The 24,458-nt window shown below is 42.3% G+C and overlaps 1 protein-coding gene across 10 annotated transcripts in view; it reads right to left on the reverse strand.

Annotated features, from left to right (window-relative positions):
• Window positions 1-970: 970 nt before the first annotated feature.
• Ino80d (INO80 complex subunit D) overlaps window positions 971-24,458 on the reverse strand; it is a 66,882-nt gene continuing 43,394 nt past the window's right edge. For 7 of the 10 annotated variants that reach the window (XM_087566238.1, XM_087566233.1, XM_087566239.1 and 4 more), the window contains 5 exons: window positions 23,419-23,528; window positions 20,567-20,700; window positions 15,076-15,293; window positions 14,178-14,335; window positions 7,189-12,234 (listed from right to left, as the gene is read on the reverse strand). In XM_087566238.1, coding sequence (XP_087422364.1) covers window positions 11,072-12,234; window positions 14,178-14,335; window positions 15,076-15,293; window positions 20,567-20,700; window positions 23,419-23,528 — 1,783 coding nt within the window. In that variant the 3' untranslated portion in view covers window positions 7,189-11,071. 10 annotated transcript variants of the gene reach the window in all.

The following is a 24,458-nucleotide window of genomic DNA, read 5'->3' on the forward strand; positions in this document are numbered from 1 at the left end:
TTCCAGTTGAACTGGGATACATAAAAGACCAAGAAAAAAAAGGGGGGGGGGTGGGAGGAAGAGAGAAAAGAGCTTCTGATTAAATAAAATAAATTTAGACTGTAGCAATCCCACTGTAATATATAGTGGTTTCAATATAATTTCAAGCTTAAATATAGCTTAAGCCAATTTGATAGTAATTTGTTAGGCGAGCCATAAAGATCGTGAATATATCTCCTAGAACTATTGATAAAATAGATTTAAAATATATTTAAGCCAGGGGCTGGAGAGATGGCTCAGTGGTTAGGAGCACTGACTGCTCTTCCAGAGGTCCTGAGTTCAAATCCCAGTAACCACATGGTGGCTTACAACCATCTGTAGTGGGATCTGATGCCCTCCTCTGGTGTGTTTGAAGACAGTGACAGTGTACTCACATACGTGAAATAAATAAATAAGTCTTTAAAAGAAAAAAAGAAAGAAAAGAAGGAGCCAGGTGGTGGTGGCGCACACCTTTAATCCCAGCACTCAGGAGGCAGAGGCAGGCAGAGCTCTGTGAGTTTGAGGCCAGCCTGGTTTAGAGAGCGAGTTCTAGGACAGTTAAGGCTACACAGAGAGATCCTGTCTCGAGCAGGGTTAAAAGGAAGCTGTGTATAATGGTATATATCTGTAATCCCTGTACTTAGGTGACAGGGTCAGAGGCCAGCTTGAATACACTGTTTCAGGCCATCCAGAGGTACATGGTAAAACTTTAGTATCATAAAAACAAACCCTAGCTGGGCATAGTAGCTTATTCGTGTAACCCAGCAATGTGAAAGGCTGAGGAAAGAGAGAACTGCAACTTTGAGAACAACCTGAACCACACACTAAGTGTTAGGCCAGTCTGGGATGCAGAAGGACCTGTCTCAGAGACTAGAAACAAATATGGAAAAGTACTTACCCCAGATCAAGAACATCCATCACTATCCAGGTCAAGAAATTAGTAAAAGCAAGGTTACTTCACAGCAAGATTTATTAATACAACCAAAAGAAAGAAAGAAAAATCATTTTGTCACACTATATACAGATAATACATACAAGTGTTTTATACACATATTACATCAGTTTTTACACAAGAAAAATATACATAAAAATGTAAACTTTTGTATACAAAAACCCTTAAACAAATTAAACAAGGACCAGATAACAAAAGGAGACCAATCCATTATTATTTCATCAAATTTTTAAAACAGTAATACAGTACATTCATTGAGATATATATATGGAAAGTGTGAACCATCTCTTCCTGTTTAAAGGGAAATCACAAACCAAAAGCCCAGCCATCTCCCCAAATGTGTCCTCCCCACTGAAATCACAGGCAACGCCATGGAAAGGCCTTTCCAAAGCCTGCCAGCCTCCTCTTGTATTCTGCAGAAACTAGTTGCTCCCGGTGTACATGCCTGGAACTGAGTGGCAGCCATGACACAGACACAAGAGAAGGTGCTTGGTTTGTAAGTCCCCTTTAAGCAGCTGTCCTCCTGCCTATGTCCTGAATGTATGGCGTATGGAGCATTCGGTGTGCCAAGGTGGATGAGAACAGACTGCTAGTCCTTGCTACCGTGCAGTTACTTTGTTCCTGGTTTCCAATGGCTACCTCCCACCTTTGACTTCCCACTGCAGCTTGGTTTGTTTACACTTGGGCACGCTGGGTAGTTAGTACCATCCCTCTGCCAGGCTGTTAAAGGCTGATTCTGATATCAATTTCCAGTGAGCTACCCTGAAATGTTTCCTTAGAAGTACCCTTATTCCACGCTCCACTTCACAGGGCTCAGGATTATCCGGCTACCTTCTCTCCCTCTAAATTCCAGGTGTGATCTGCTGCCAGCCCCTCGCGAACAGCAACAGTATTGACAGTTTGTCCTGATGTTCTTGCATTTGGTATGGGAAACTGATGGACTATGAAAAATATCCTGTGGGGAAGGGCAGTAAGAATGAAATCTATGCCAAGGACATGCAACTTAAGAGTACTTTCAAAAAAAAAAAAAGTAAGATCTTTAAATAAATGAAAAATAAACTATGCTTAAGACAGCGTTATGAGGACCACCCTCTTTCTATGGTGAATTTTGAACAAGGCAGAACAACAGCTAGATGATCTATTTCCCTGAAGCAAGAGAGGAGTTAGCTTTCCCCCAGGCAAACTGATCGAAATGATCATTATTTATTAATGAAAGGAAGAGGCAAATTGGTGAAGTAAGTTGATCGAGGACATGGTGGGTGACACACACCAATGGCAGTACTAGGACTGCTTTAAAACTGAGATAAACAAGCTGGACTGTGACACATCACTGTTTCAGAGAGAGGGGATACAAAGTACCCCGAGTGAATCTCATCTCTCCTACACAGGTGGTGAGTTTAAAATGACAGTCTCCCTTACAGTTATACAAACACAACAATCACAGGAATAGGAAGCTAAATAAATAGTGTGTGGCTGTCTTTAGATGAGACCTTTAATGTTCTTTAAATAATTTTTGATAATGTCTTTTAAATCATTACATACAAGTGCCATTGCAGTGGCAATATTCCAGTAGGGCAGCATTTTGCTAAATGTAAAAGATTGCCATTTAGAACTCATACATATACACGTGTATGTACAGTTATATCAACACTATTTATATACATATATATCTAGAGAGCAACATTTCATTGCCTTTGAATATCTCTATGTCCACTCCCACAATATATCCTGGAGACATACTGTGTGAGTATATACCAAAGTGTATGTACACATGCGCCAACATGTATATATACACTTCTGTGTGTGCATAAGAGCTTTAAAGGCACGATATAGAAGGGTGCAAGTTTTCTAGAGAGCTGCAGCAGAGTTAAAACTGAATGTCACAACTGTGAGAGAAGTCAAAAGGAAATCTAGCAGAATTATTACACAAGAACTCATTAGAGCATTTCATCATGAGAAACAAGAGTCAGTTATAGAATTCAAGAGGCTTCCATGTGACTCTGTGTACTTTGTTAAAATTCAAGTGGTAAATGGTTATATTTAAAACACAAAGCAAATCAAACTCTTTAAATGATAAGTGTGGAAATACACCTAACACTAATATCAATCATAAAGTCATAATTACATTTTTCAATGTAAATAAAATACTCCAAAGTTACCTAGGTTAAGAAATTGAGAATTAAGTTTTTGAACATTGGCTTTTTATTTTTGATGACTACCCAATTCTCAGAGAAAACATAATTGAAAGCTGTATACCGTGGGGAAGTGTCGTTGGTAAGGCCTGAGTGACAGCTGACACATTCATGCCCAGGTGTCTAGTGAGAGAGCTAAATCATCCCAAGGACGTGGCTTCTCACATGCCCAGCACAGGGCCACCTCAGGAGCCAATCTCCAGCACTTGGACAACAGACAACTTGGCAAAGATGTGTGATTGTTAAGTAATGAGAGAATAGCTAGCAGAAATCTGAGAAAGAAGAGTTCAAAGATTGGTTTGTGAGCACTAATCTGTAATCGTGACTGTAATCCAAAGGGTTCCCACGTCAGCATGCTTGGTGATGTGCTCTACACTGTGGCCATTTCCACTGGCTGGCAGAATAACCCAGAATTCCCACAGATGCATAATCTTGCTTAGCAAGGGCTGTTAATCTATTACACACACACATTTTAGGGAAATATATGTATATAGCTTTATCTATACACACACATATACATACGTGTATATATAGATTTATACAAATGTATAAATAAACATAATACTTTTTCAATCTTTCCATTGACAAGGCAAGTTCACATTCAGCAAAGTGCCACCACATCCCATATACACATCTCTGTACAGATATACACAAAGGGTCTGTTTTCACCCTTCAATAAGGGGGAATTGATTCTAGCAAATTCCATTAACCAGCAACTGAAGGGAGAAATGGCATCAGTACAAACTCCCTTCTTTCGCTTGCATGCATATGTACAAGAAATATGCAGGTTTCTTAAAATCTGAAAGCAAGAGTGAATGAAACAGGGAGATGCTACAAAAACACAAGTGTGAAAAACAACATGGAGAGCTTGCCTGGGTTTTGTCTGGATCTAAGATGAAGTAACTGAGGCCCCAAAGACAACTACCAATTCAAGTGTGTTCCTGGGAGTTGCCCTGGCATTTCTAAGTACAGCGCCTTCATATTAAAGTAAGTGTGATGGAGCACTTGGCCCTTGTTGACCGTCTCAGATCACCAGGTGTTCCAGGAAGGACCACACAGAGAATGACAAAGCTCCCAGGACACAGGAATGTGTCTGTCTTTTTAGTTCCACATAGTCAGGTAAGCATGATTTTCCCACAGCCAGAGGACAGAGCTGGGATGCTCTACTCCACAACCAATGGCACAATTTCGTTTCAAAAAATATTTTGCAAACAACTGAAATCATACCAGCTTTGAAGTATATATGGGGAGATGAGCCCACCAACTCCTTCAACAAGCAGCCCCTTCAAAGCTTCCTTATCAAGGCCTATGTTTTCTGAACTTGACCAAGAAAACATATTAGTTTATTACTTGGAATATGAAGAAAATTTACTAGACATAATATTTCAACAAATCTCTGGTCCCATCACTTCAAAAGATATATGAGCTGTTACCTATCTAGGTCTGTTTCTCTCTCTCTCTTTCTCTCTCTCTCTCTCTCTCTCTCTCTCTCGCTCTCGCTCTCGCTCTCTCGTCGTTATGCTCATAACTAAAAGGCTGGTCTTAGAATCTGCTTCTTTTCTCGTGTCACTTTTAAAAACAGCCTAAGTTAATAGAAAATGCGCGTGATATCAGAGCTAGCCTTTGAACAGAATATAGCCAAGAATATGGCATGTTTATAAAATAGAAACAATGGGAAAATAACTCTAATACCCTCAGCTAAATAAATCATATTTCTATAATACATTCGGTTACCTTTCTATTTTTACACAAGCACACATTCATATCTCACACACGTGCCCCCGATGTATATTTTTGCATTTGTGTAAAAACACAGACACATACATGCACACAAGTAATTTACCTCTATTTTTAAGTCACAGTGGGAATTCCTTAGTGAGGAGGGGTAAAACGTTCCTGAATGAGACACTGAGAACATCTAGATTTATTAATTTCTCTATTTTACTTCTCAACTTACAGAATAAACTGTAAATTAAAGAATAAATCCATAGGAAATAAGAGGTCTTAAAAACTTAAGTTTACAAATTCCAGCTACAGTAGTGGGCGTTTTACTTGATCTATTTGCTTCTACTTACCCTGTAACTAAGTGTCTAGCCATCTTAAGTGTAAACCACAGATCATGTGCAGAGAACATGACCCTCAACAGCTCTATACACAATAGTAAGTGGTCTAGGGTGGTCTCCATTTCGAGGCCCCAGGCTATCCTTTTCTTTATGTATCTGCAAGGTAGCAAGGACAGCGTTACACCTTGACACGGCAGAGATCCAGTGTAAGAAGGTGCGTCACTAGTTTGTTTTGTCAAAAAATAAAAATAAAAATAAAAAGAAGCTCATATATAATTTTAAGCTATTAAAACACATAGGCAACATAATTCATTACACTCAATACAGCTTTAGTATAAAACTTATAATTTATGAGGTGATGTTAATAGCATAAATTAATATACCTTTTCTCTTAAAATCTACAATAAGTATTCTGAAAGCTCATTGGGGAAGGAAGTTTTAAATAAAAGTTTTAAAGCTGTGCATGATGGGAAAGGATTCTGTAAGCTGAAGCTGAGATGAGAGCCTGAAGTAGAAAGGAAGTCCTCGGCGAGACACCACGGGCTGTGAAACCAAACGCTTTCTCTTTCTGGAGCTCTCATCAGTGAGGAGTCACCTTTAGTTTCCTTTAAAACTATTTCCTTATTTTAAAAACTGCCCTAATTTCCGCAAGGAATCCCTGAGACATACTCAACACTAGACAGTGAGAAGAGCTATCACCGTTGAGAAGAACTGATTCAACCCTTTGGAGCAGAGGCACACACTGTCGGCAGGTGTCAAGCTCTCCCCCGAGTCAGCACTAACCCGCTGGAGCCGCCTGGACTACATGACACAGGCTGGGGTCAGTTCCAAGCAAATCAGCCTAAGTCCCCAAGGAAAAGCGACGGTGTGGCCTTGAGCTGTAACTGGTGCCTTCCGTCCTGCATGTTGAAGCGTTCTCCATGGGGAACTTGGGGTGCATATAGAGCTTAGGTCAGTGGTCCCCAGCTTAAAAAGCAAACAAACAAACACATAAGAACAATGAGAACCAACGAATGAAAATCCTACCACTCTTGGGCCAAGACGAGTGCGGCACACGCACACTGCAGCACGGGGAAGAGCGTGCAAAAGGCAGAGGGAGGGAGGAAGAGAAGAAAACATGCTGCCCGCCAGCCATCAAGAGTCGAGCAGCTTTCACCTCAGAAGACTGCTTTCTAGACTAGCTTTAGGTCAGCCAAAGACCATGTTGATCTGCTCTTCAAAGCACTCAAAACATTCCTGATACTCAGAAACACAGGGTAAATAAAGTCACAACAAATCTCTGAAATGCCACATCTCTTCTACTTGCTTCACACCACAGTGCAAGAGGGGAAGCCAGCCAAGCACAAACACTGGAGTAAAGAACCACAGGTTCCTACAGTTACTCACAACCACGCATCCACACACTGGGCCTTACGAGAGGCAGGGCTAATCCCACACAGGCCTTCCTGACTCACTCACTCACTGGCCAGTGGAAAGGCTCAACAGGCATCTGCCTCTGCTTTTCTCAGAGACCGCATTGTATTATAAACATTTTGAAAGATCTCATGTAAATACTACTTTAATTAAACTGTGATTTTGGGTCCCACAAATATAATAACATGGGAAGGCTAAAGAAGCCAAAGTATTAAGAAGTCATTTTTCTTTTTTCTGAATTTCAGGGAAGAAGTCAGTTATTTTTTTATTTGTTGAAAGGGGGAAAAATATGTCTTTTCATGAATGACTGTCTCCCATGAAGTACTCTTGACATGAAGAATCCATAGAACAATGTGGGTAGCAGTAAAGAAAAAAAAATACGAGAGAACACTCACTCCAATTAAATTATCTTTCAAAGATGTTTCTAAATCTCCTCATTATACTGCAGAGTTGTGTTGACCATTCAACAAACCATTTATTAGATTATCCTACACATGTCAGATAAAGTATAGAACTTAATCTTTTTAAGTCTAAAAAGGAGACTAAAAAGTAAATACTTTTAAAAGTATAATGAATTCCAAACCTATTAAGGAGTTGAGTGTTAATATCCTCACTCCCACTCTGCAGTGTGAAACAACGCACAGCCATGCTGAGAACTGCACTAGAGAAGGCAATGCTTTCAGACAGGCACTGAAGAGGACGCCCACACGCCACCCGCCGCTGACCAGGATGCCAGCGCACAGCGCACAGCGGGGCAGGGTCAAGGAACACACAGTAAGGGGTTCACCTCTGTGTGAGTGACTCAGCTCTAATGCCTTATTTATAACAAGCAATGCAAGAAGCCAACAGAAAGCTATTCTTTCGTGTAAAAGAAACTAAATATTCAGGATGCCTGAACATGGCTCCCTCCTAAACACAGAACTGACTTTGCCATGTGGACCGGGAGCATGGATGGACTGAGAATGAACTTTGGAAGAGTTTTTAGTGTGACTCTCAGAAGGGATGATTCCCTAACCTTCAGGTGACAGTCTGGTTTTACTTTAAAAGATTCATCTTATAAACAGTTATTTGGCAATATAAAATAATCACTTTCCAACTCCATCTCTAATAACTATCTGCTTCTCATCAAACCAAAATCTTCTCACAGAGGGACATTAGATCACATTACCTGCCAACAGGGAACTGCTGTCATTTATAAGCAGGAATACCTCACACAGTAGGCTCACTAGAGAAAATCTCTGCTTTCAACTATGGGATGATAAGTACAAGATGTGTCCATTGCAGAGTCTGTTACTTGGTGGGCTTCCTCTAACTGTCATTTACTATCCTGAATTGTTCACTAGCTGTATAACCTACCCAGGTATGAACATTGCTAAGCCATTTTTACAGAAGAAAAAAACAATGTCTTGAGTACTTTCACTAAAATAACATTAGCAGTTAAAGGAGAGAAAGCCCATCTTCCCTTCAGGTACCAGAGATTACAGTTGCTGACATTCATATTCTCAGAGCACATAGTCAGTCATCAACGGCAGCAACTTCACAAGTTAAGTCACAGTAACACAATGAACTGGCCTTTATAAATGGTCCCAGAACCCGCAGAGACACAGTGAGCCTTCTTTGTTACTGTCCCTCATGTACTCAACACTACACTAATACTAGCTTCTATCCCATTAGGGCCTGTGCAGGGTTTGTTTTTGATTCCAGTATTGCCTTACCATAAGTGCTACGTTTTCATATAAGCATTACAAAAGATGCTGAACTTTCTTTGCATATTAATACCCACCTACTACTAAGAGACTAGAATTGCTTCAACAGCTAGAGGGGTGACAAAGTGGACACCTCTGGGCTTAGAAACAGATATTCCTCTAACAGGGAGCTCACAAAAAAACCAAGAGAAAAGCAAATTACAGGCTTGGATGTTCGTTCTGAGACGGAAGGAAAGTGTGCTTTTGCTAATTATTCAGTCCATTATCAGTATTTCCAAGACTGCCCTCCCTTCAGCAACCATCATGGGCATCTGAACAGAAGGGAGCTTGCTCAACATTTTTGGCGTGAAGCTGTAACTGGCAACATTCCTGATCACTTCAAGCCTCCTTACTCGAAAGCGAAGAAGGGCTTTTAAATGCACATAAACAGAAAACTGCAAACAATAAAAGGTGCAACCTCCTGCAAACTCAGTTTGACAACTAAACGAGTTTCAGCAGCTAACACAGAGACAGACAGACAGTGGCAGTCCAAATTGACTACTCACGACTTCCCTCTCCCTGGCAAAGAGGAGCCGATAAGGAGACGGCCATGTGGCTCTGCTACAGTCTTCAGTCGATGCACACTGGAGACAAAATGCATTTTCTGGGAATTCAGTTACCTAAAATGATTCTAGTGGGGATGTGAGAACAGCCTAACAAACGAAATGACACTTTTGAGGTGAGGTAACCACTCACTCTCACTCTATTACAGCATACTAAAATAAAAAAGCTACTGACATAGGCTCACAGATCAAACAGTCAAAAAGCTGTTCTCACAATTCAGGAGAGAAGTTCATGGTGATACCAAATATAATTTTGCTTTGTGACATAATTTATAATTTAGGATTTTCTCAATTTGCAAAAAAAGGCAAAGCTATTAAAAACAAATGTTCCAATTAACTAACATTATTTTTAAGGAAAAAAAGGAAACATATTACAAACATATTTGCCTCCCCAACTTCAGTAAATACAAAATAGGTCAGATCATGATTTCATCTGGTCATGTGACACTTTCTCTCCAAAGCTCAGGCACGTGGTGTCTGCATAATGCCTGGTAACCACCATCATTCCTTTGCAAGGCCTTCAACAGGAAGACCTGGTCAGAAGTAGCACGAGGAACACACACATAAGAAGTAGGAAAATACGTCCCAACCTTAAACTCGCAGGAAGGAATTAGGATCAGACAGTCCCTGACTAAAGGATTGCTGTACCACACACGTCATTTAGAGACATGCTGCCTCACTTTTAAGAGTGTCTGCATGTAAATCAGGTGGAGCTCAGATGTAGACACCTGACGATATCTGAAGGGGCAGGGAGCCATCAGCAGAGCAGAGCAGAGCAGAAAATGAAGCTCCACCCCGCTGGGAGGGGAAGGCAGGCAAGAGGAAACCCTCACATCACTTCACAGTCACCAACTTACTGCACTACCCAACAAGATTTTTTACCCTAAAGCCTTGGTACGTTAAAAAAATTTTCCAATTTTACTTAAATTATTTTAAAAGTACCTAAGGTGAGTCAAATTATGTCTAATTTCCAAATTCTGCTTTGACAGAACTGTTAAAATGTGTGTCCTTCTGATATTACACATCACTTCACAACTGGTACACGGTTCTACAGGTGTCCTCCACAGTTCACAAATCTCACCAAAGAATCACAACTGTAAACATGTAAAAACTAGGAGCCAATGATGGACCAAACAGGCCGAGATGTCATCTTTCGAATCTCTCTGGTGTAGCCTGCTTTTGCACACCAAAACATTTTTTTCATTACTACTTACAAATGTGTTCCATGAGTGGGGAATCTGAAACAAATGCACATGATAGAAGAGAGGTGGGGGTCACGACACTCCCCATGACTGATGTGAGCTCCGCCTCTGGGCTCCTTTCCTCACAGGCTGATTTTAGCAAGGCGCTATCACTCTGAGACCACCCCTCTCTGTTCAGGATGCTTTAGCAACTCAGTAGGAAGGAAGGACGAATCTTGCAAGGCATGAGACAGGAGGAGGGGGAAGGGCCTATGCTTATTCTGGGAGTGAGGAGAGACAAGCCACAAGCGACAGCTACTGCACTGCACAGCACACACACAGGACGAATGAACAAGCAGGCACAGGCAGTTAAGAGACCATGTTCTTTTCAGCTAATGTATCATAATTAGGAATGGCATCCTGGCCTCCCTGTGGTGTCTGGCAGTTGGTGCTAAGTCAGAGCTTTGATTTGTGTCCGCACACCACCTACTACACAGGATCTCAACAGAACATCCAGAACAACCTATGTAAAACCTGGCTAGAGAATGGGAAGCATTATCTCAACAGTAGGAGACAGTAAAGGGCACTGGTAATCTGAGGTATCTTCCACTTCTAGGACTTGCTGAAATAAAAACAAATAAAAATAAAAATAAAAAATAAAATAATCAATCCTACCCAGTCACTGTGCTGAGCCACCAAAAAGCCTGCCAGGCCGAGTGACCCGCCAGGCTGAGCGGACCGCCAGGAGGGAATGAGCACCAGTGCTAGGGAGCACGCGCGAACACTGACGCAAGGTCCACTGCACGGCCACCTGTTGAACCGGGAAGGGGCGTCCCTCTAATCCCCACTGTCATTTTTAAATCTTCTGTAGGAAAAGGAGAGAGGGGTGCAAAAGAGGAAACAAAGATAGAAAACACCGGGTTCCGGCAAGCACACAGACTCGCTCAGTTGGGGGTGGGGAAGGGGGGAGATGCATTATTGGTACTTGTAGCGGTGGCACCTGTTACTGTGAAGCCTGTAGGAGGGGCTATGGAGCTGTGGCTGGGCTGCAGGTCCTTAGGAATGCCACTGTGAGAACTCAGCTGGTGGCCGAAGGCTGCGCTGAACTGTGGGAGTTGCTGCTTGGGAGAGGTGGAGGCCATTAGTTCAGCAGAAGGCCCCATGCCACTGAAGCTGGTCTGTGGTAACCCCGGAAGCACACTGGAACTGCTTGGGGTAACGGTGGCGAAGGCAGGCTGTGTGGTCTCTGAGTTGGATGTGGTGGGTGGCGTGGAGAGGGAAGTGGAAAGAAGGTGTCCATCCGCGCCAAGGAGGTTGCTAAATGCAGAGGGATCGCCAAGGTTGACGGGGAGATTGCCCCAGTGAGTTCTGGGGTTGACCACTCCTCCAAGTGGCACCTCAAGCTGGGTGGGGAGCAAGTGCTGGGCCATGATGGGCATCTCTGCTGAAAAGGTAGCTGCCATATTATCACCAGAGTAAGATGTGTGGGGAGAGGTGATATGGTCACTGTAGGGCGACGGCACGTGCTCGCTATCATAATGGCTTCCATGGGGTGAGGAGTGTGAATGATCACTGCTGTATTGCTGTCGTGAGGTGATAAGGTCGTCTGCCTTGCTCAGCAGCTGGGCAGGATGTGGCCTCTGAGAGGCATGGCTGCCATCATGAAGTCCATGAAACTGTCCTGGGAAGGCTCTCTCCCCAAGTGCACTCTGGCTGAGCAGAGTGGCAGAAGTAAGGCCAACGCTGGCTGGGGCAGAGAACTGCCCCTGGATCTGCCCTGCCAGGGGTGTAGGTGGGTTGGACAGAGTAGCAGAATGGAGTAGGTTCTCGTCCAGCTCTAGACTAGAAAAGCTATCGTGTACTATACGTCCGTTCAGTAGCTCCCCTAGATCCGTGTTTACTTCTCGACTCAAGGACTGGATTCCCGAAGCATCGGTACCCGTGGAGAACACCCCCATCCCTCTATCTGACAAGCCCTGGACTGGCACACCGTCTGACTGGGAAAGTACCCCAATTGTACTCAGGCACTCGAGAGAAGTTACAGCTTGCAAGGCCCGCTCAAGCTCTTCAGCTTCTTCAGTGGTCGGGAGGAGGTCTCCATTCTTTCCTGCATCAACCAAAGTCATGAGAATCAGTGGCTATGACAACTAACTTACACAGCAAGTCACACGTCTGAGTATTTCACGCTATCCTATCACAGGGGTCCTTCTTGCCAGGTTTGGGGGTGCACACCTACAATTCCGGTACTTAGGAGGCCAGAGCAGGGGGATCTGAGTTCCAGGTCAGCCTGGTCTACAGAGTGAGTTCCAGGCCAGCTAGAGCTCCAGGAGGACCCTGTCTCAAAAAAAAAAAAAAAAAAAAAGAAAAAAAAATCCTTTGTGAAAAGAAACGTTTCTTGAGATGGGACTAGAAAAAAAATTAAATATTGATCTGCAGGACAATGAAATATTGATCCATCAGCTCTCTTGGGATTTTAATTGCCATCTTGTTTATTTATGTGTAGAAATCTACCATGTGAAATGTTTTGTTTATTTGTTTGTTTTCAAACATTTTATTTACCATGTAACCCTGGGTGGCCTCAAAGTCATAGAGATATGTCTGTCTCTGCCTACCAGTGCTGAGATTAAAGGCGTGTGCTATCAGGCCTGGCTCCGTTGAGTTCTTTTGTTTATTTATGAGCAGGTTTATGTCTATGTGAACTCTGGCCACACATGTGTAGGTGCCTGTGGAGGCCAAGGTGTTGGCTCTGGAGGTGCAAACAGCGGCAGGTTCCAATATGGATACTAGGAACTGAACTTGGGTCCTCTGGAGAATGCAAACACTCAACTGAGCAGTCTCACCCGCCCTCAGTGTTAGTTTCTTAGGAAGTCTAAAAGGCTGCCAATTAAAAACCCAATGTCCATTTGATTATACATATTTTTCACCTAAAATGATATTAGTGTCATTAACATAAAGAAACAAAGGCTGTATAGAACAAGACAGGTATATAATACTTTGTCTAGATTCTTCCAACTGGAGATGAGAACAAAAAGTAATGGTAAATGCTCAGTTTCTTTCCAAAGTTAACTTTCTTCCTCTTTTCTAAGATTTACTCTTTCTAATTATGTGTCTATGATCTATGTTTGCCTGTGACAAGTGAGTGCGATACCCGTGGTGTCCAGAAGAGAGTGTCCGATCCCTGAGAGCTGGAGTGATCAGCCTCATAAGGACAACCAAAAGGGTCCTAGACAACAGAGGAAAGTGATCTTAACCATCTCTCCAGTTCCATGAGTTACCTTACAAAGGATGCTTGGTTTACTCTTTAGAGTCTGTCCTGTCCTCCTTGGCCAGGCACGGTGGGAACACCTTTAATCCCAGCATTGCTGGGTTACAGACCTGGACCACTGTGCCAGGCTCCAAAGACAGGGCAAGCTGTAAAAAGATTCTAATAAACTTTCCTTTACAAATAAAAGATATATTGAATAGCACTGTCAAAACATCAAGGAAAATTACTCATTTTAGTGGAACAAAATTCAATTGCTATTAAAGTACAAATATACTAAGTATCTGGTATGATTACCTAAATTCAGGTTGCCCACCTTCTGAAGAGGAAACGGCTGGAGGGATGTTCAAGTCTTCTATTTATAGTGATGGGAATGTTATGTCAGGGAAAACATTTCAGATATGCTGCAAAGGGCTATTTTATTAAAAATAAGAATAGTAAAATGCCAGCAAGATGGGTCAGTGGGGGAAGGTACATGCCACACAGGCCTAACCGTCTGAATGGAACCCTGGAGCCCAGGTAAGGATGGGAGGAGAGGCTGTCCCCAACCCTCCACATTCATGCATGCTTCTACACAGTTACACACGTCACATACAGCAATATTATTATTACTATTATTTCTAGGATGGGTTCAGTGACACCAGGCATAATCCCAGTAAGCCAGAGCTGAGACAGGAGAATTATGAGTTCAAGGTTAGCCTGAATTATGTGGAAAGATAAAATAAAACTCATTTCTCTTCTTATGAACCATGTCTAAATCAGTTCCTTGAGTAAAACACTGACCATACCTTCAAAAAAATCAAAGTCTTGTAAATCATCCGGCAGCCGCGGCAGGACATCTGCAAAGTCTTCCTGGTTCAATTCCAAGTCGTGCGGAATGTCAGTGATCTCATTGGCAATGTCATCCGGCAACTCGTCAGCACTCAGCTCTGGCGTGGAAGGGCTTCTGCAAAGACAGAGTAGCCGTCCAGACACCTACAATGCAGGTCACCCGTCCTCGGTGCACATCCCTCACTCTCTAAGCATCCAGTGCAAACACAAGAGATGGCCGCTCTCTCCAGCCATGGCAGCGGCTCATCCCCACACTTGGGAACTGATGACCAGAGAGTCAGCTCACTCTCAGTCTCACAGAGACTTGAGGATGTCTAGGAATACACAGGGCTCTGTCTCAAAACAATTCTTTTCCCTTACTGCATGAGAGGGAAATTGGAACACAGGACATTGCAGAAAGACCCACCTCACTACCTGTAGCCATGAATTCCTACAGCCTTTACCCATGATTAAGACAATCATTACTAGACAGTACTTTCACTTCAAAGTAGTAAAATGAATCACTATTTAGGGTATCTATGTTTTAGTAAAATTTCAAAACTGATCAATGAAATAAATGGACAGGAGTGAACTGACATCATTATATCAAAATATTTAAGTCTGCCAAAATTGTAAAAACTCATATTCCTAATTAAATACTTCTATTTTAACATGTATAATTTTAGTTAAAACAGAAGAACCTGAGTGAATAAAATTATCAATTTTAGCACTATTTTCTTTGCTCTAATGAAAAACTGGCATTGATAAATGTATAACACAGACTTAGTCAGACACTGGTAAAGTCTGTATATGACACTGTTCAAAGGGTTTAAGCTGAGATACCCAAGGGCTGTGGTAGGTTAGGGCACCACTGACCGGATCTGGGAGGCCTGCACTGGCAGTGAGACGCTGGTGGGCATGCTGAGATTCCCTTGGGGCACTGCAGGAGGGATGGGCTTCTGGGGTCGACGAGGTCCACGCCGTCTCTTCTTCTTGTGTTTTTTGGTAAGTGCAGGGGGCTTTGTTTTTTTCCTAGGTTTCCTCTGTTGCTGGTGCTGAACTTTACGGGAGTTATCTCCTCTCAGGAAATTATCCTTTAAAATGAATAAAGCATTTTTAAAAACCTACCCTACCCCTCACTAACTCCTAGGTTAGTGCACAGCAGGGTGACTAGCGAATGGCAATTCTCTATATATTTCAAGACCAGAAGAAAGCTTAAAGCTTTTACTCAAAAGAAATGTAGGTACACTGCCTGCCTAGCATGTGCAGGGCCCTGAGCTGGAGCCCCAATATCACATTAAACCAGGTGTGGTGGTGCACGCCAGTACTCTAGATAGGCACCTGAAGGAGGCAACTGGAAGATCAACCCAGGCTACACCAAACCCTGTCTCAAAAGAAAAAAAAAAAGAGTTAAATATTTGAAAGATATGTTTTACCCAATTTAAATATTGTATAATATGGAAACATCACATAATTCTAATGATAATTTTTGTGCATCAGTCAGAATAAATTTATCTAAGGCTGCAGATAACAATAAGTCTCAGTGGTTAGGAGCACAGACTGACCCTCCAGAGGTCCAGGGTTGCATTCCCAGCACCCATTGGCAGCTCACAACTGGCCCAGGAGAAGTGACGCCCTTGCCTAACCTTTATAAGCATGAAGCACTCACGTGGTCCATACACTCACATATAGGAAACCACTCATACACACAGAGATAGATAATTATCTGACAACCCTAAGGTTATCTGGGAAAAACTTAACTATCAGAAATGCTCTCTTAATGCTTCCTAAAACTATATATAATAAATGAACAAAAATGTTAACTGAATTCACAGTTCACATTGATCTTTCCCCTGTCTCCTCCCCCAACCCCAGAACACTGCCTAGTATGTGAAAGCCAATGGTTGATCTCCAGCAAAGCCAACAAACAAATGAGACACTATGATAGTTTATGTTCTCCAAACACTTACTCTTGCCATGAAGAAGCATCAAGAAAAAGAGGCATAAATACACCCCTCAGAAGATGAGTAACAGATTTTAAAGACAAGGATGGGTAAGGGAAGGGACCATCCTAGGCCAAAAGAAACAGCAGAAACAAGGACAGACTGACAAGCTAACTGGTGGAGGAGCTTGGAACTAGAGCATACATGATTCTGAATTCAGTGACTTTAAACTTTAATAGGCAGGGAGACTTTTCCTTCCTTTTCTTTCCAACTAGAGGAGTCACTTTTGAGGAAGAAACATGACAAACATGTTAAGAGATGCCGGCCTTCTAGCAATGCACAGGGATGAACAAGTAGATGTCAAGGTTCCTTCAGAACAGGAATCAAGGTTCCCATCTCAGAGCCAAATGCAAGGCAATAAATAGGGATCCCTTCAGAGGCCACATCAGCATTCAATAAAATAAATACAAAGCAAAGGGCTCATCTGAAATTCTTTTTTAAACAATTTATTCCATTATTTACCAATCTGTGTGCATGTCTGCACGAATGTATGTACAGGTATACACAGGTGCACACACATGCTAAGGGCAGAAGAGCGTATTGGTCCCTAAGGCATTTGTGAGATGTCCAGCTTGTCATGTGGGTGCTGGCATCCAAACTCAGTCCTGTCCTTAGAGTTCTTGCATCCCTGAGTGTGTGATCTAAATTTCCACTGTTAATAAGCCAGTCACGGGGTTGGGGATTTAGCTCAGTGGTAGAGCGCTTACCTAGGAAGCGCAAGGCCCTGGTTCGGTCCCCAGCTCCGGGAAAAAAAAAAATAAATAAATAAGCCAGTCACTCTGCAGAGCTTTGTGATAGCTCCCGTTGTAAGACACTGTATTCCAACAATGTCTATTTGATACCCTGCCTGCAACAGAAGAGTGCTTGTGACTGCTGACACCTTACACTTACTGCCATCGAGATGAGGGTCACAGGAGGCATTACACACATACGTATCAAACATGGTTACAGCTCATGCTGTCACTGCTTGAATTCAGCTATGCACACTGTTGGTACAACTTATGCACACACACAAAGTGTACCAGAAAGGCACAAAGAGCAGCAGGGTATGGAACCGATGACAGTGAGACGGACACTAATACTCAAGAATGAACCACAGCAGGCTGTGTTCTCAAAGTAACAATCCAGTAAAGGAGGAAAACAAAGTACATTAAGTTGTATTATAGCTTCAGAACAAAGAAAAACCTGCCTTTTGCATGTCAAATAATATAGCTGAGATGAGGAGGAGGAAAATTAGAAATCTGTATCTAAACAGCCTTTTTTTAAAAAAGATTTATTTATTTTATGTATATGAATACAGTAAGCTGTCTTCTGACACGCCAGAAGAGGGCATCAGATCCCATTACAGATGGTTGTGAGCCACCATGTGGTTGCTGGGACTTGAACTCAGGACCTCTTAACCACTGAGCCATCTCTCCAGCCCTCTAAATAGCCTTTTTTTTTTTTTTTTGGTTCTTTTTTTCGGAGCTGGGGACCGAACCCAGGGCCTTGCGCTTCCTAGGCAAGCGCTGTAACACTGAGCTAAATCCCCAACCCCTAAATAGCCTTTTAATAGGCTCTTTTAATAGCTATATAACTTAAGAAAAACCATTGTATCTACAACTGGCAACATTTTTTTTTCTGGTGATATATAAGACAGTGTTTAAATAGTTGATACCATTCTTTAGTCTATGAATCCTGGGACAGCTCTTAACTAAATAGCTAAAAGGACTGCAGACAGCAGTGTTTGGAAACTAATACCATTAGATCAAATTTAAATCAGGGAAGACAAGGAAAGCACAAAATCAAAAATTCTGAAAGGATTATTTCATGTAAACTTAAGTATAGACTCTGAAGTTGTAGATTTACTTTTTAAAGCCAGTGCTGAGGATATAGAAGAATGCTCGCTGAGCATATAGGATACCAGGTGTGATGGTAGGCCTATCATCCTACCACTCATCAGGTGGAAGTTAGATCTGAAGTTCACTGTTATCCTCAGCTGGATACCAAGATCAAGGCTAGCCTCAGGGACAGAAGACCTGTCTCAAACCTCCACTACCAGCAGGGAAAAGGCCCACATTCATCCCTGGGAGGTCACTAACAGATCCTAGTCTTGCATGTATGTGGGATGGCAGGGGACACCGACATGAAGAACTGAGTCCTGTGCTGCTTTGAAAGCTGCTGGGCCCTCATCAACAAGGATCTATGGAGCCATCAACCAAGGTCTACACAGCAATCCAAAACACACAGAGGCCTAGGACAGTGACCCAGCTGGTATCGCTCAAGCATCAGACTGCAAGCGTCCACATACAGAGCCAGGCTCAGCACCAGGCATCTATCTCTCCAGCACTGGGGAGGCAGAGGCATGCATCTCTCGAGTTGGTTGAGCAGCCAGTTAAGCCAATCAGTGAGCTCCAGGTTCAGCGAGAGAAGCTGTCTCAAAAAACAAGAGTGAGAAGAACTGAGAAAGAGCACACACACACAAACAGGTATAGATATACAAAAGCATGCGGGAAGCTGGGTGTGCTGGCTCTCACACCTATAATCTTAATACTCAGGGGTAGCTAAGGCACATACTTTATAAGTTCCAGGCCAGCTTGAGCTAGAGTGAAACCCTACCTAAAAACAAAAACAACAAAACCCAGAAAATTATTCTGCATTCATATAAAGCCCAAATAAACAGAAAAATGCCCATCTTTTAAATGTATTTCAATTAAATAAAAATAAATAAATAAGTACTTGGGAGGCAGAGGCAGGAGGATCTCTGTGAGTTCAAGGACAGCCTAATTTACAGATTGAGTATTTGGACAGCCAGGGCTACACAGAGAAACCCTAGTCTTGAAAACCTAGAAGGAAAATAAATCCAACATTTCTATGTGAAGTTTAGTATTTGTCGTGGTTTATATATGCTTGGCCCAGGGAATGGCATTGTTGGGAGACGGGGCCTTGTGGGAGTAGGTGTGTCACTGTGGGTGTGGGCTTTGAGACCCTCATCCTAGCTGCCTGGAAGTCAGTATTCTGCTAGCAGCCTTCAGATGAAGATGTAAGACTCTCAGCTCCTCCTGTACCAGGCCTGCCTGGATGCTGCCGTGCTCCTGCCTTGGTGATCATGGACTAAACCTCTAAACCTGTAAGCCAGCCCAATTAAATGTTGTTTTTATAAGAGTTGCCCTGGTCATGGTATCTGTTCACAGCAGTGAAACCCTAAGACAGTATTCAAAGTTTTCAAAACGTGATCCTAAAACTGAACTAACCAAAAAGAAGATCTTGGTAAGGCCAGTGTGTTAACAAGGGAACAGACCAGAAAGGCAGCCTCTCTGCCTAACTGGACCCTTAGCTAATGGCAAAGCCAGAGCTGCAAACCAGCTGCCTGGTCCTTGATACCAATGCATGCTCAAAGTGCACCATGCTCAGAGAATACCTTGCACCTTGCCTTTCTGGCCTTATGGTCCAGAAGGTACACAGCACAGTATCTCAAGACAGCTGCTTGATAAATGAAAATACAGCTCAAGTTTGAGGAGTTTGTTTTCCATGCTGGCCTCAAACGCAAAATCTCATTCATGTCAGACAAGTACTCTACTGCTAAGCTACAGCTTCACCCCAAATCAAACCCATTTTAAATAATTATCTAATTCAAAAATTTGACTAATTCAAATGTGTCTCTCTTTCAAATTATTCTAAATTAATTAGGGTTCATGATACTAACATTAACAAAAGCAATAATTAAGTTCAACAAAATTATAGAAAGGCTTGGTATTTTGCCTAAACTTTATTGAATATCCAGAGATTCCCAGAACTGCATATTAAAAAAAAAAACTGAAGGCGAAGATGGTGTGTAAAACCTGCTATGTATAAGAAACTACAACTATACTACTGTGTGTGTTTATGAATGAGACATAAAGATACGAATGGATGATTTTTAAAAAGCATCTTATCTAAATAATAACAGGTTTGGTATTTCTCATCTGAAACACTGAGGGACCAGCAGTGTTTTTGAGGTTTTGTATATTTGCATATAATTTGCATATGAAAAATCATTACCCCAGAGATCTAAAAACCAGCATCTGGAAGGCTCCAAAACATGTACTTTTTGAGTGTCATGCCATCTTAAAACTGCACAGATTTTGGGTTTTTGGATTAGAGATATTCAAACTGTACTAAGTACTCTTTGAAATACTTGGGAGTTTGGTTTGGTTTTGAAAAAGGCCTCAAATTCAAGAGGTCAACACACTATTTTGAAATTTTTTAGTCAAAGGCAACACAACATAGTGTTTCCAGTACTGAAACCACTGTTTGTACAGAACTTCATTAGTGTCTTATTCCTAGTGGAAACAGTCATCAGCAGTTTGAAAGCCCCAACTGCAGGGCATAAATGCTAAACTTACCATCTTTTTGGCATGTTCTTCGCACAGGGGCGTCTGGTGTGTAATGTCAAACACTGGCACAGAGCACTGCTGTCCGTCTGCAAACTTGGCAGTGCAGCTGGAGAACAGCTGCTGAGAACGGTTCAAGAGGATGTCTGGGGTTTGTAGTCAGGAAGAAAACACACTCAAATCATTTAACTCTTCTGTATCTGAATAAAGTGTCACTCCCCTCGTGTTTTACAAGTACTACCCTGTCTCTATCAATCAACAGGGGAAATTCTGAGGGACTATTTAGCTAACAGGCGCTCGCTCAGGCAAATCTCCTTACGGCCATTCTAAATCAACTTCTACGCTGTGAATAAACAATAACACTTTCTTGTTAAACCTTCCTGAAATCCCTGCTAAAAAGATGTTGTAAAGTCAGCAACTGACTTTTTTCTCTTAGGTATTCTATCTTATCTATGTATGAGTGTCGTGCCTGGATGCTCTTACATATACCAAATATCAACTGCACTGGAATGGATGGTTGTAAGCTACTGTGTGGGTTCTGGGAATGGAAATCAGGTCCTTCTGAAGAGCAAGGAACAAGTGCTCTTAACTGATAAGCCACCTCCCCAGCTTCTAAAATCAGCATTTAATAAGAAAACTTTATCTTAGGATACTCAACAAAGAGAATGAAAATTTAAATAAAAAAAACCCATCTGTCCAAGGTTGAATTTTTTATTAACATTTACAGGACCAAAATAAAACTCAAATTAATGACGAAAATTAATTTGAAAGCCCTATTTAAAATTGAAATGTCTAGGGCCTCTTGTTCTGTTTGTTGTTTTTTAGACAGGGTCTTGCTATATAGCCTAAGCTAGCCTTAAACTCGTGACTATAGAGTAAGACCACCTCAAAAGACAAAGAAAAGTTCATCTTCTTAGCCAGACCTCTGGGCTGAGGGCAGGGCTTGTCAGCAAGCATGTAAGCAGAATATGAGACCTTCTACTCAATTTCCAGTACCACACACACACACACACACACACACACACACACACACACAAACGCAAAGATTTATTTTCTATTTAAAATGTACATTTGGGTTTCCCTTTTTTTAATTTATATTTGTTATATATAAACTGTTAGAGAAGAGCCTAGTAAGACTCAAAGTAAAGGACAGAAAGGAGGCCCAAAATGTATGTGTAGGAGCCAGGTGTGGGAGGGTCTGGAGGTCACTGAGCCTCAGAGTGTGACGCCAACCAGACATGATGAGCCCCTGTTTCTAGGAAGGAAGGAAGAAGGAAAGAAGGAAGGAAGGGAAGAAAGAGAAGGAGGGAGGGAGGGAAGAAAGGGAAGAAGGGAGGGAGGGAGGGAGGGAGGGAGGGAGGGAGGGAGGGAGGGAGGGAGGGAGGGGAGAGAGAGAAAACATTCATCCTGAACACAATTACAGACCTGTAACCCTCATATCTGAGAGGGTGAATCAGGTTTCAGGCCAGCTAAGTAACATAGTAACAGTAGGGTTATATCCTACTTTACTATACCGCACATAAATACATACAAAATTAAGACTGCAAATCAGAGACTGCTAATGTAAAATGTTCCAGCTAGGTGTGATGACATAAGCCTATAAGCTCAGCCCACAGGAGAGTGAGGAATGACTGCCACAGGCTTAGGGGCAACCAGGGCTATACAGCAAGAGCCTGTCTGATGAAAACAAATACAAGCATTTTCAATGGTACTCAGTTTTAATATTTAATAAAGATGAGGGTAGTGACCCAGTGAAGTGACTTAGTGGGCAAAGGAGCTTTCTTAGCAAACCTGCTGACCATAGTTCCATTTTGAGAGTACACGTAAAGGTGAGAAGAAAGACTGACTTTACACAGTGAGTTAAAGGACAGTTGGGACTACTAAAATATTGTCTCATAAACAAACAAACAAACAAACAATGTGCCAGATCTGGTGGCACTAGCCCTTAATCCCAGCACTTAGGAGGCAGAGGCAGGAAGAGCCACAGTTTAAGGCCAGCTGTGTCTATAAAGAGAGTTTCAGGACAGCTAAGGCTACACAGAGAAACCCTGCCTCAAAACAACAAAAAGAGTGCTGTTTTCCCACAATCACAGCGGCCCCAAGCTAGAAGCACCTAGAGAAGCAGCACTCCGCTTTAGTGAGAAGCATCCCACGTCAGCTATACAGCACCTGCTTTGCTGCTCTGTGTAGAGGTCCAAGCTCTCACTCTGGCACAGGTCCTCAACTAGAATTAAATGCCTGTCCCTTCTCCATTTGTGAGACAGCAAAAGAGCACAAGATGATGTGCTCACCAATCTCTCCTTGCCAAACTCAGTGTAATGAAAATAAAATATACAATGACATAATAAGGAATTTATTCAAGACTATATGAAATTAGAAATTATCTAAAAATTATTCTGATAATAGCTTTTATTTTACAAGTTCTTTTTTTTTTTTTTTTTTTTTTTGGGCCAGACATGGTGGTGTACACCTGGAATCTCAACAGTGAGGACACCAAGGCATGAGAAACATGAGTTTGAGACCAACTACAACTATATAATGAAGTTCTACTTCAAAAGGAATGGAGGCAGGGAGCACCCACTTGATTTTACAATGACATACTGCAGGAGAGCATTTGCCTAGCATGCAGAAGATTCTGTTCCACTCCCAGTACCACTGGGGGTAAAAGTACACAGCCTGGCAGTAGTGGTGCAAAACAGAAATAGGTGGATCTCTGTGAGTTCTACACCAGCTTGGTCTAAGATTGAGTTCTAATACAGCTATGGCTACACAGTATTTCTGTCTCGAAAAAACAAAATAAAACCAGCACAGAGCCCACCAGGGCTTAGTACCTTCAACGGCTGCTTACTGAGTTAAAAGGATACGCTGGAAACAATGCCTGGTGAAGGGCAGGGCCTGGTTTGTGCACTGTTCACCCTTCACTGTTCCACTGCAAGCTGCTGGCTCCACCTCCTTCAACTTGGTCTGGCTGAGGCTACAGACAGAAAAATATAAAATTCATTTAAATGCTCTAACAACTCAGGGTAAGCTTTTTAATGCTGATCTCATTATTTATATGTATGTGCAGCCATGAATAAGCACAGCAAAGCCCTGGAAGTCAGAGGACAACTCCCGGGAGTCGGTTCTTTTCTCTTCCATGTAAGTTCTGGAGATCAAACACAGGTCATTGAGTTGGATGGCAAGCACCATTACCCACTGCCCATCTCCATGGCCCCCAGGATAAATTTTCTTGAACATGCATATTCTAACTATCTTTACTGTACACAGTTAAAACACAAGTATGTGGTAAAGTCAGCAGATATTACAATTATCAAATGTGTTATTTTACTGACCAACTAACATTCAAGGCAAACAGCTATATCACAGTGGTTTTCAGATATACCTCTCTGGTCATTTGTTTTCCTCTTGTTTTCTGAGACGGGGTCTTTCTCTGTAGCATACACTTAGCTTCCTGCCCTTACCTCCTGAGTGCTGGGATTAGGCTGTCTATCTTGGTGCTTTGTTTTGTTTTGGCTTTTGTTGTTTTGGCTTTGGAGGACAGGGTCTCTTTAAGTAGCTCAGGCTAACCTAGAGAGAACTATCCAACACAGACTAGTCTCAAACTCACAGCAATCCTGCTTCATTCAAACTCCCCACACAGATGTGTGGGGAAGGGATCACAAGCATAAGCCACTATGTGCAGCTTGTGGGTCGAAGGAGACCATGAAGCAGACGGACTCTCTTCACTATGTGACAACTAACACGGACTCTCTTAAGCCTTGCCTCTCTTCCCCACTTAAAAAGCAGAGGCAGCAAGCACCTTTAGCTGGCAGGACTGCCTGAGCAGAGACCCGACACAACTTTACCATTCATGGAAAACAGGGAGGGGTGCACAGTAGTCAGCTGAGTTGGTTATCGGTCTCTA

Source organism: Rattus norvegicus, chromosome 9 (genome assembly GCF_021556685.1).
Source record: "Rattus norvegicus strain SHRSP/BbbUtx chromosome 9, alternate assembly SHRSP_T2T, whole genome shotgun sequence".
NCBI lineage: Eukaryota > Metazoa > Chordata > Mammalia > Rodentia > Muridae > Rattus > Rattus norvegicus.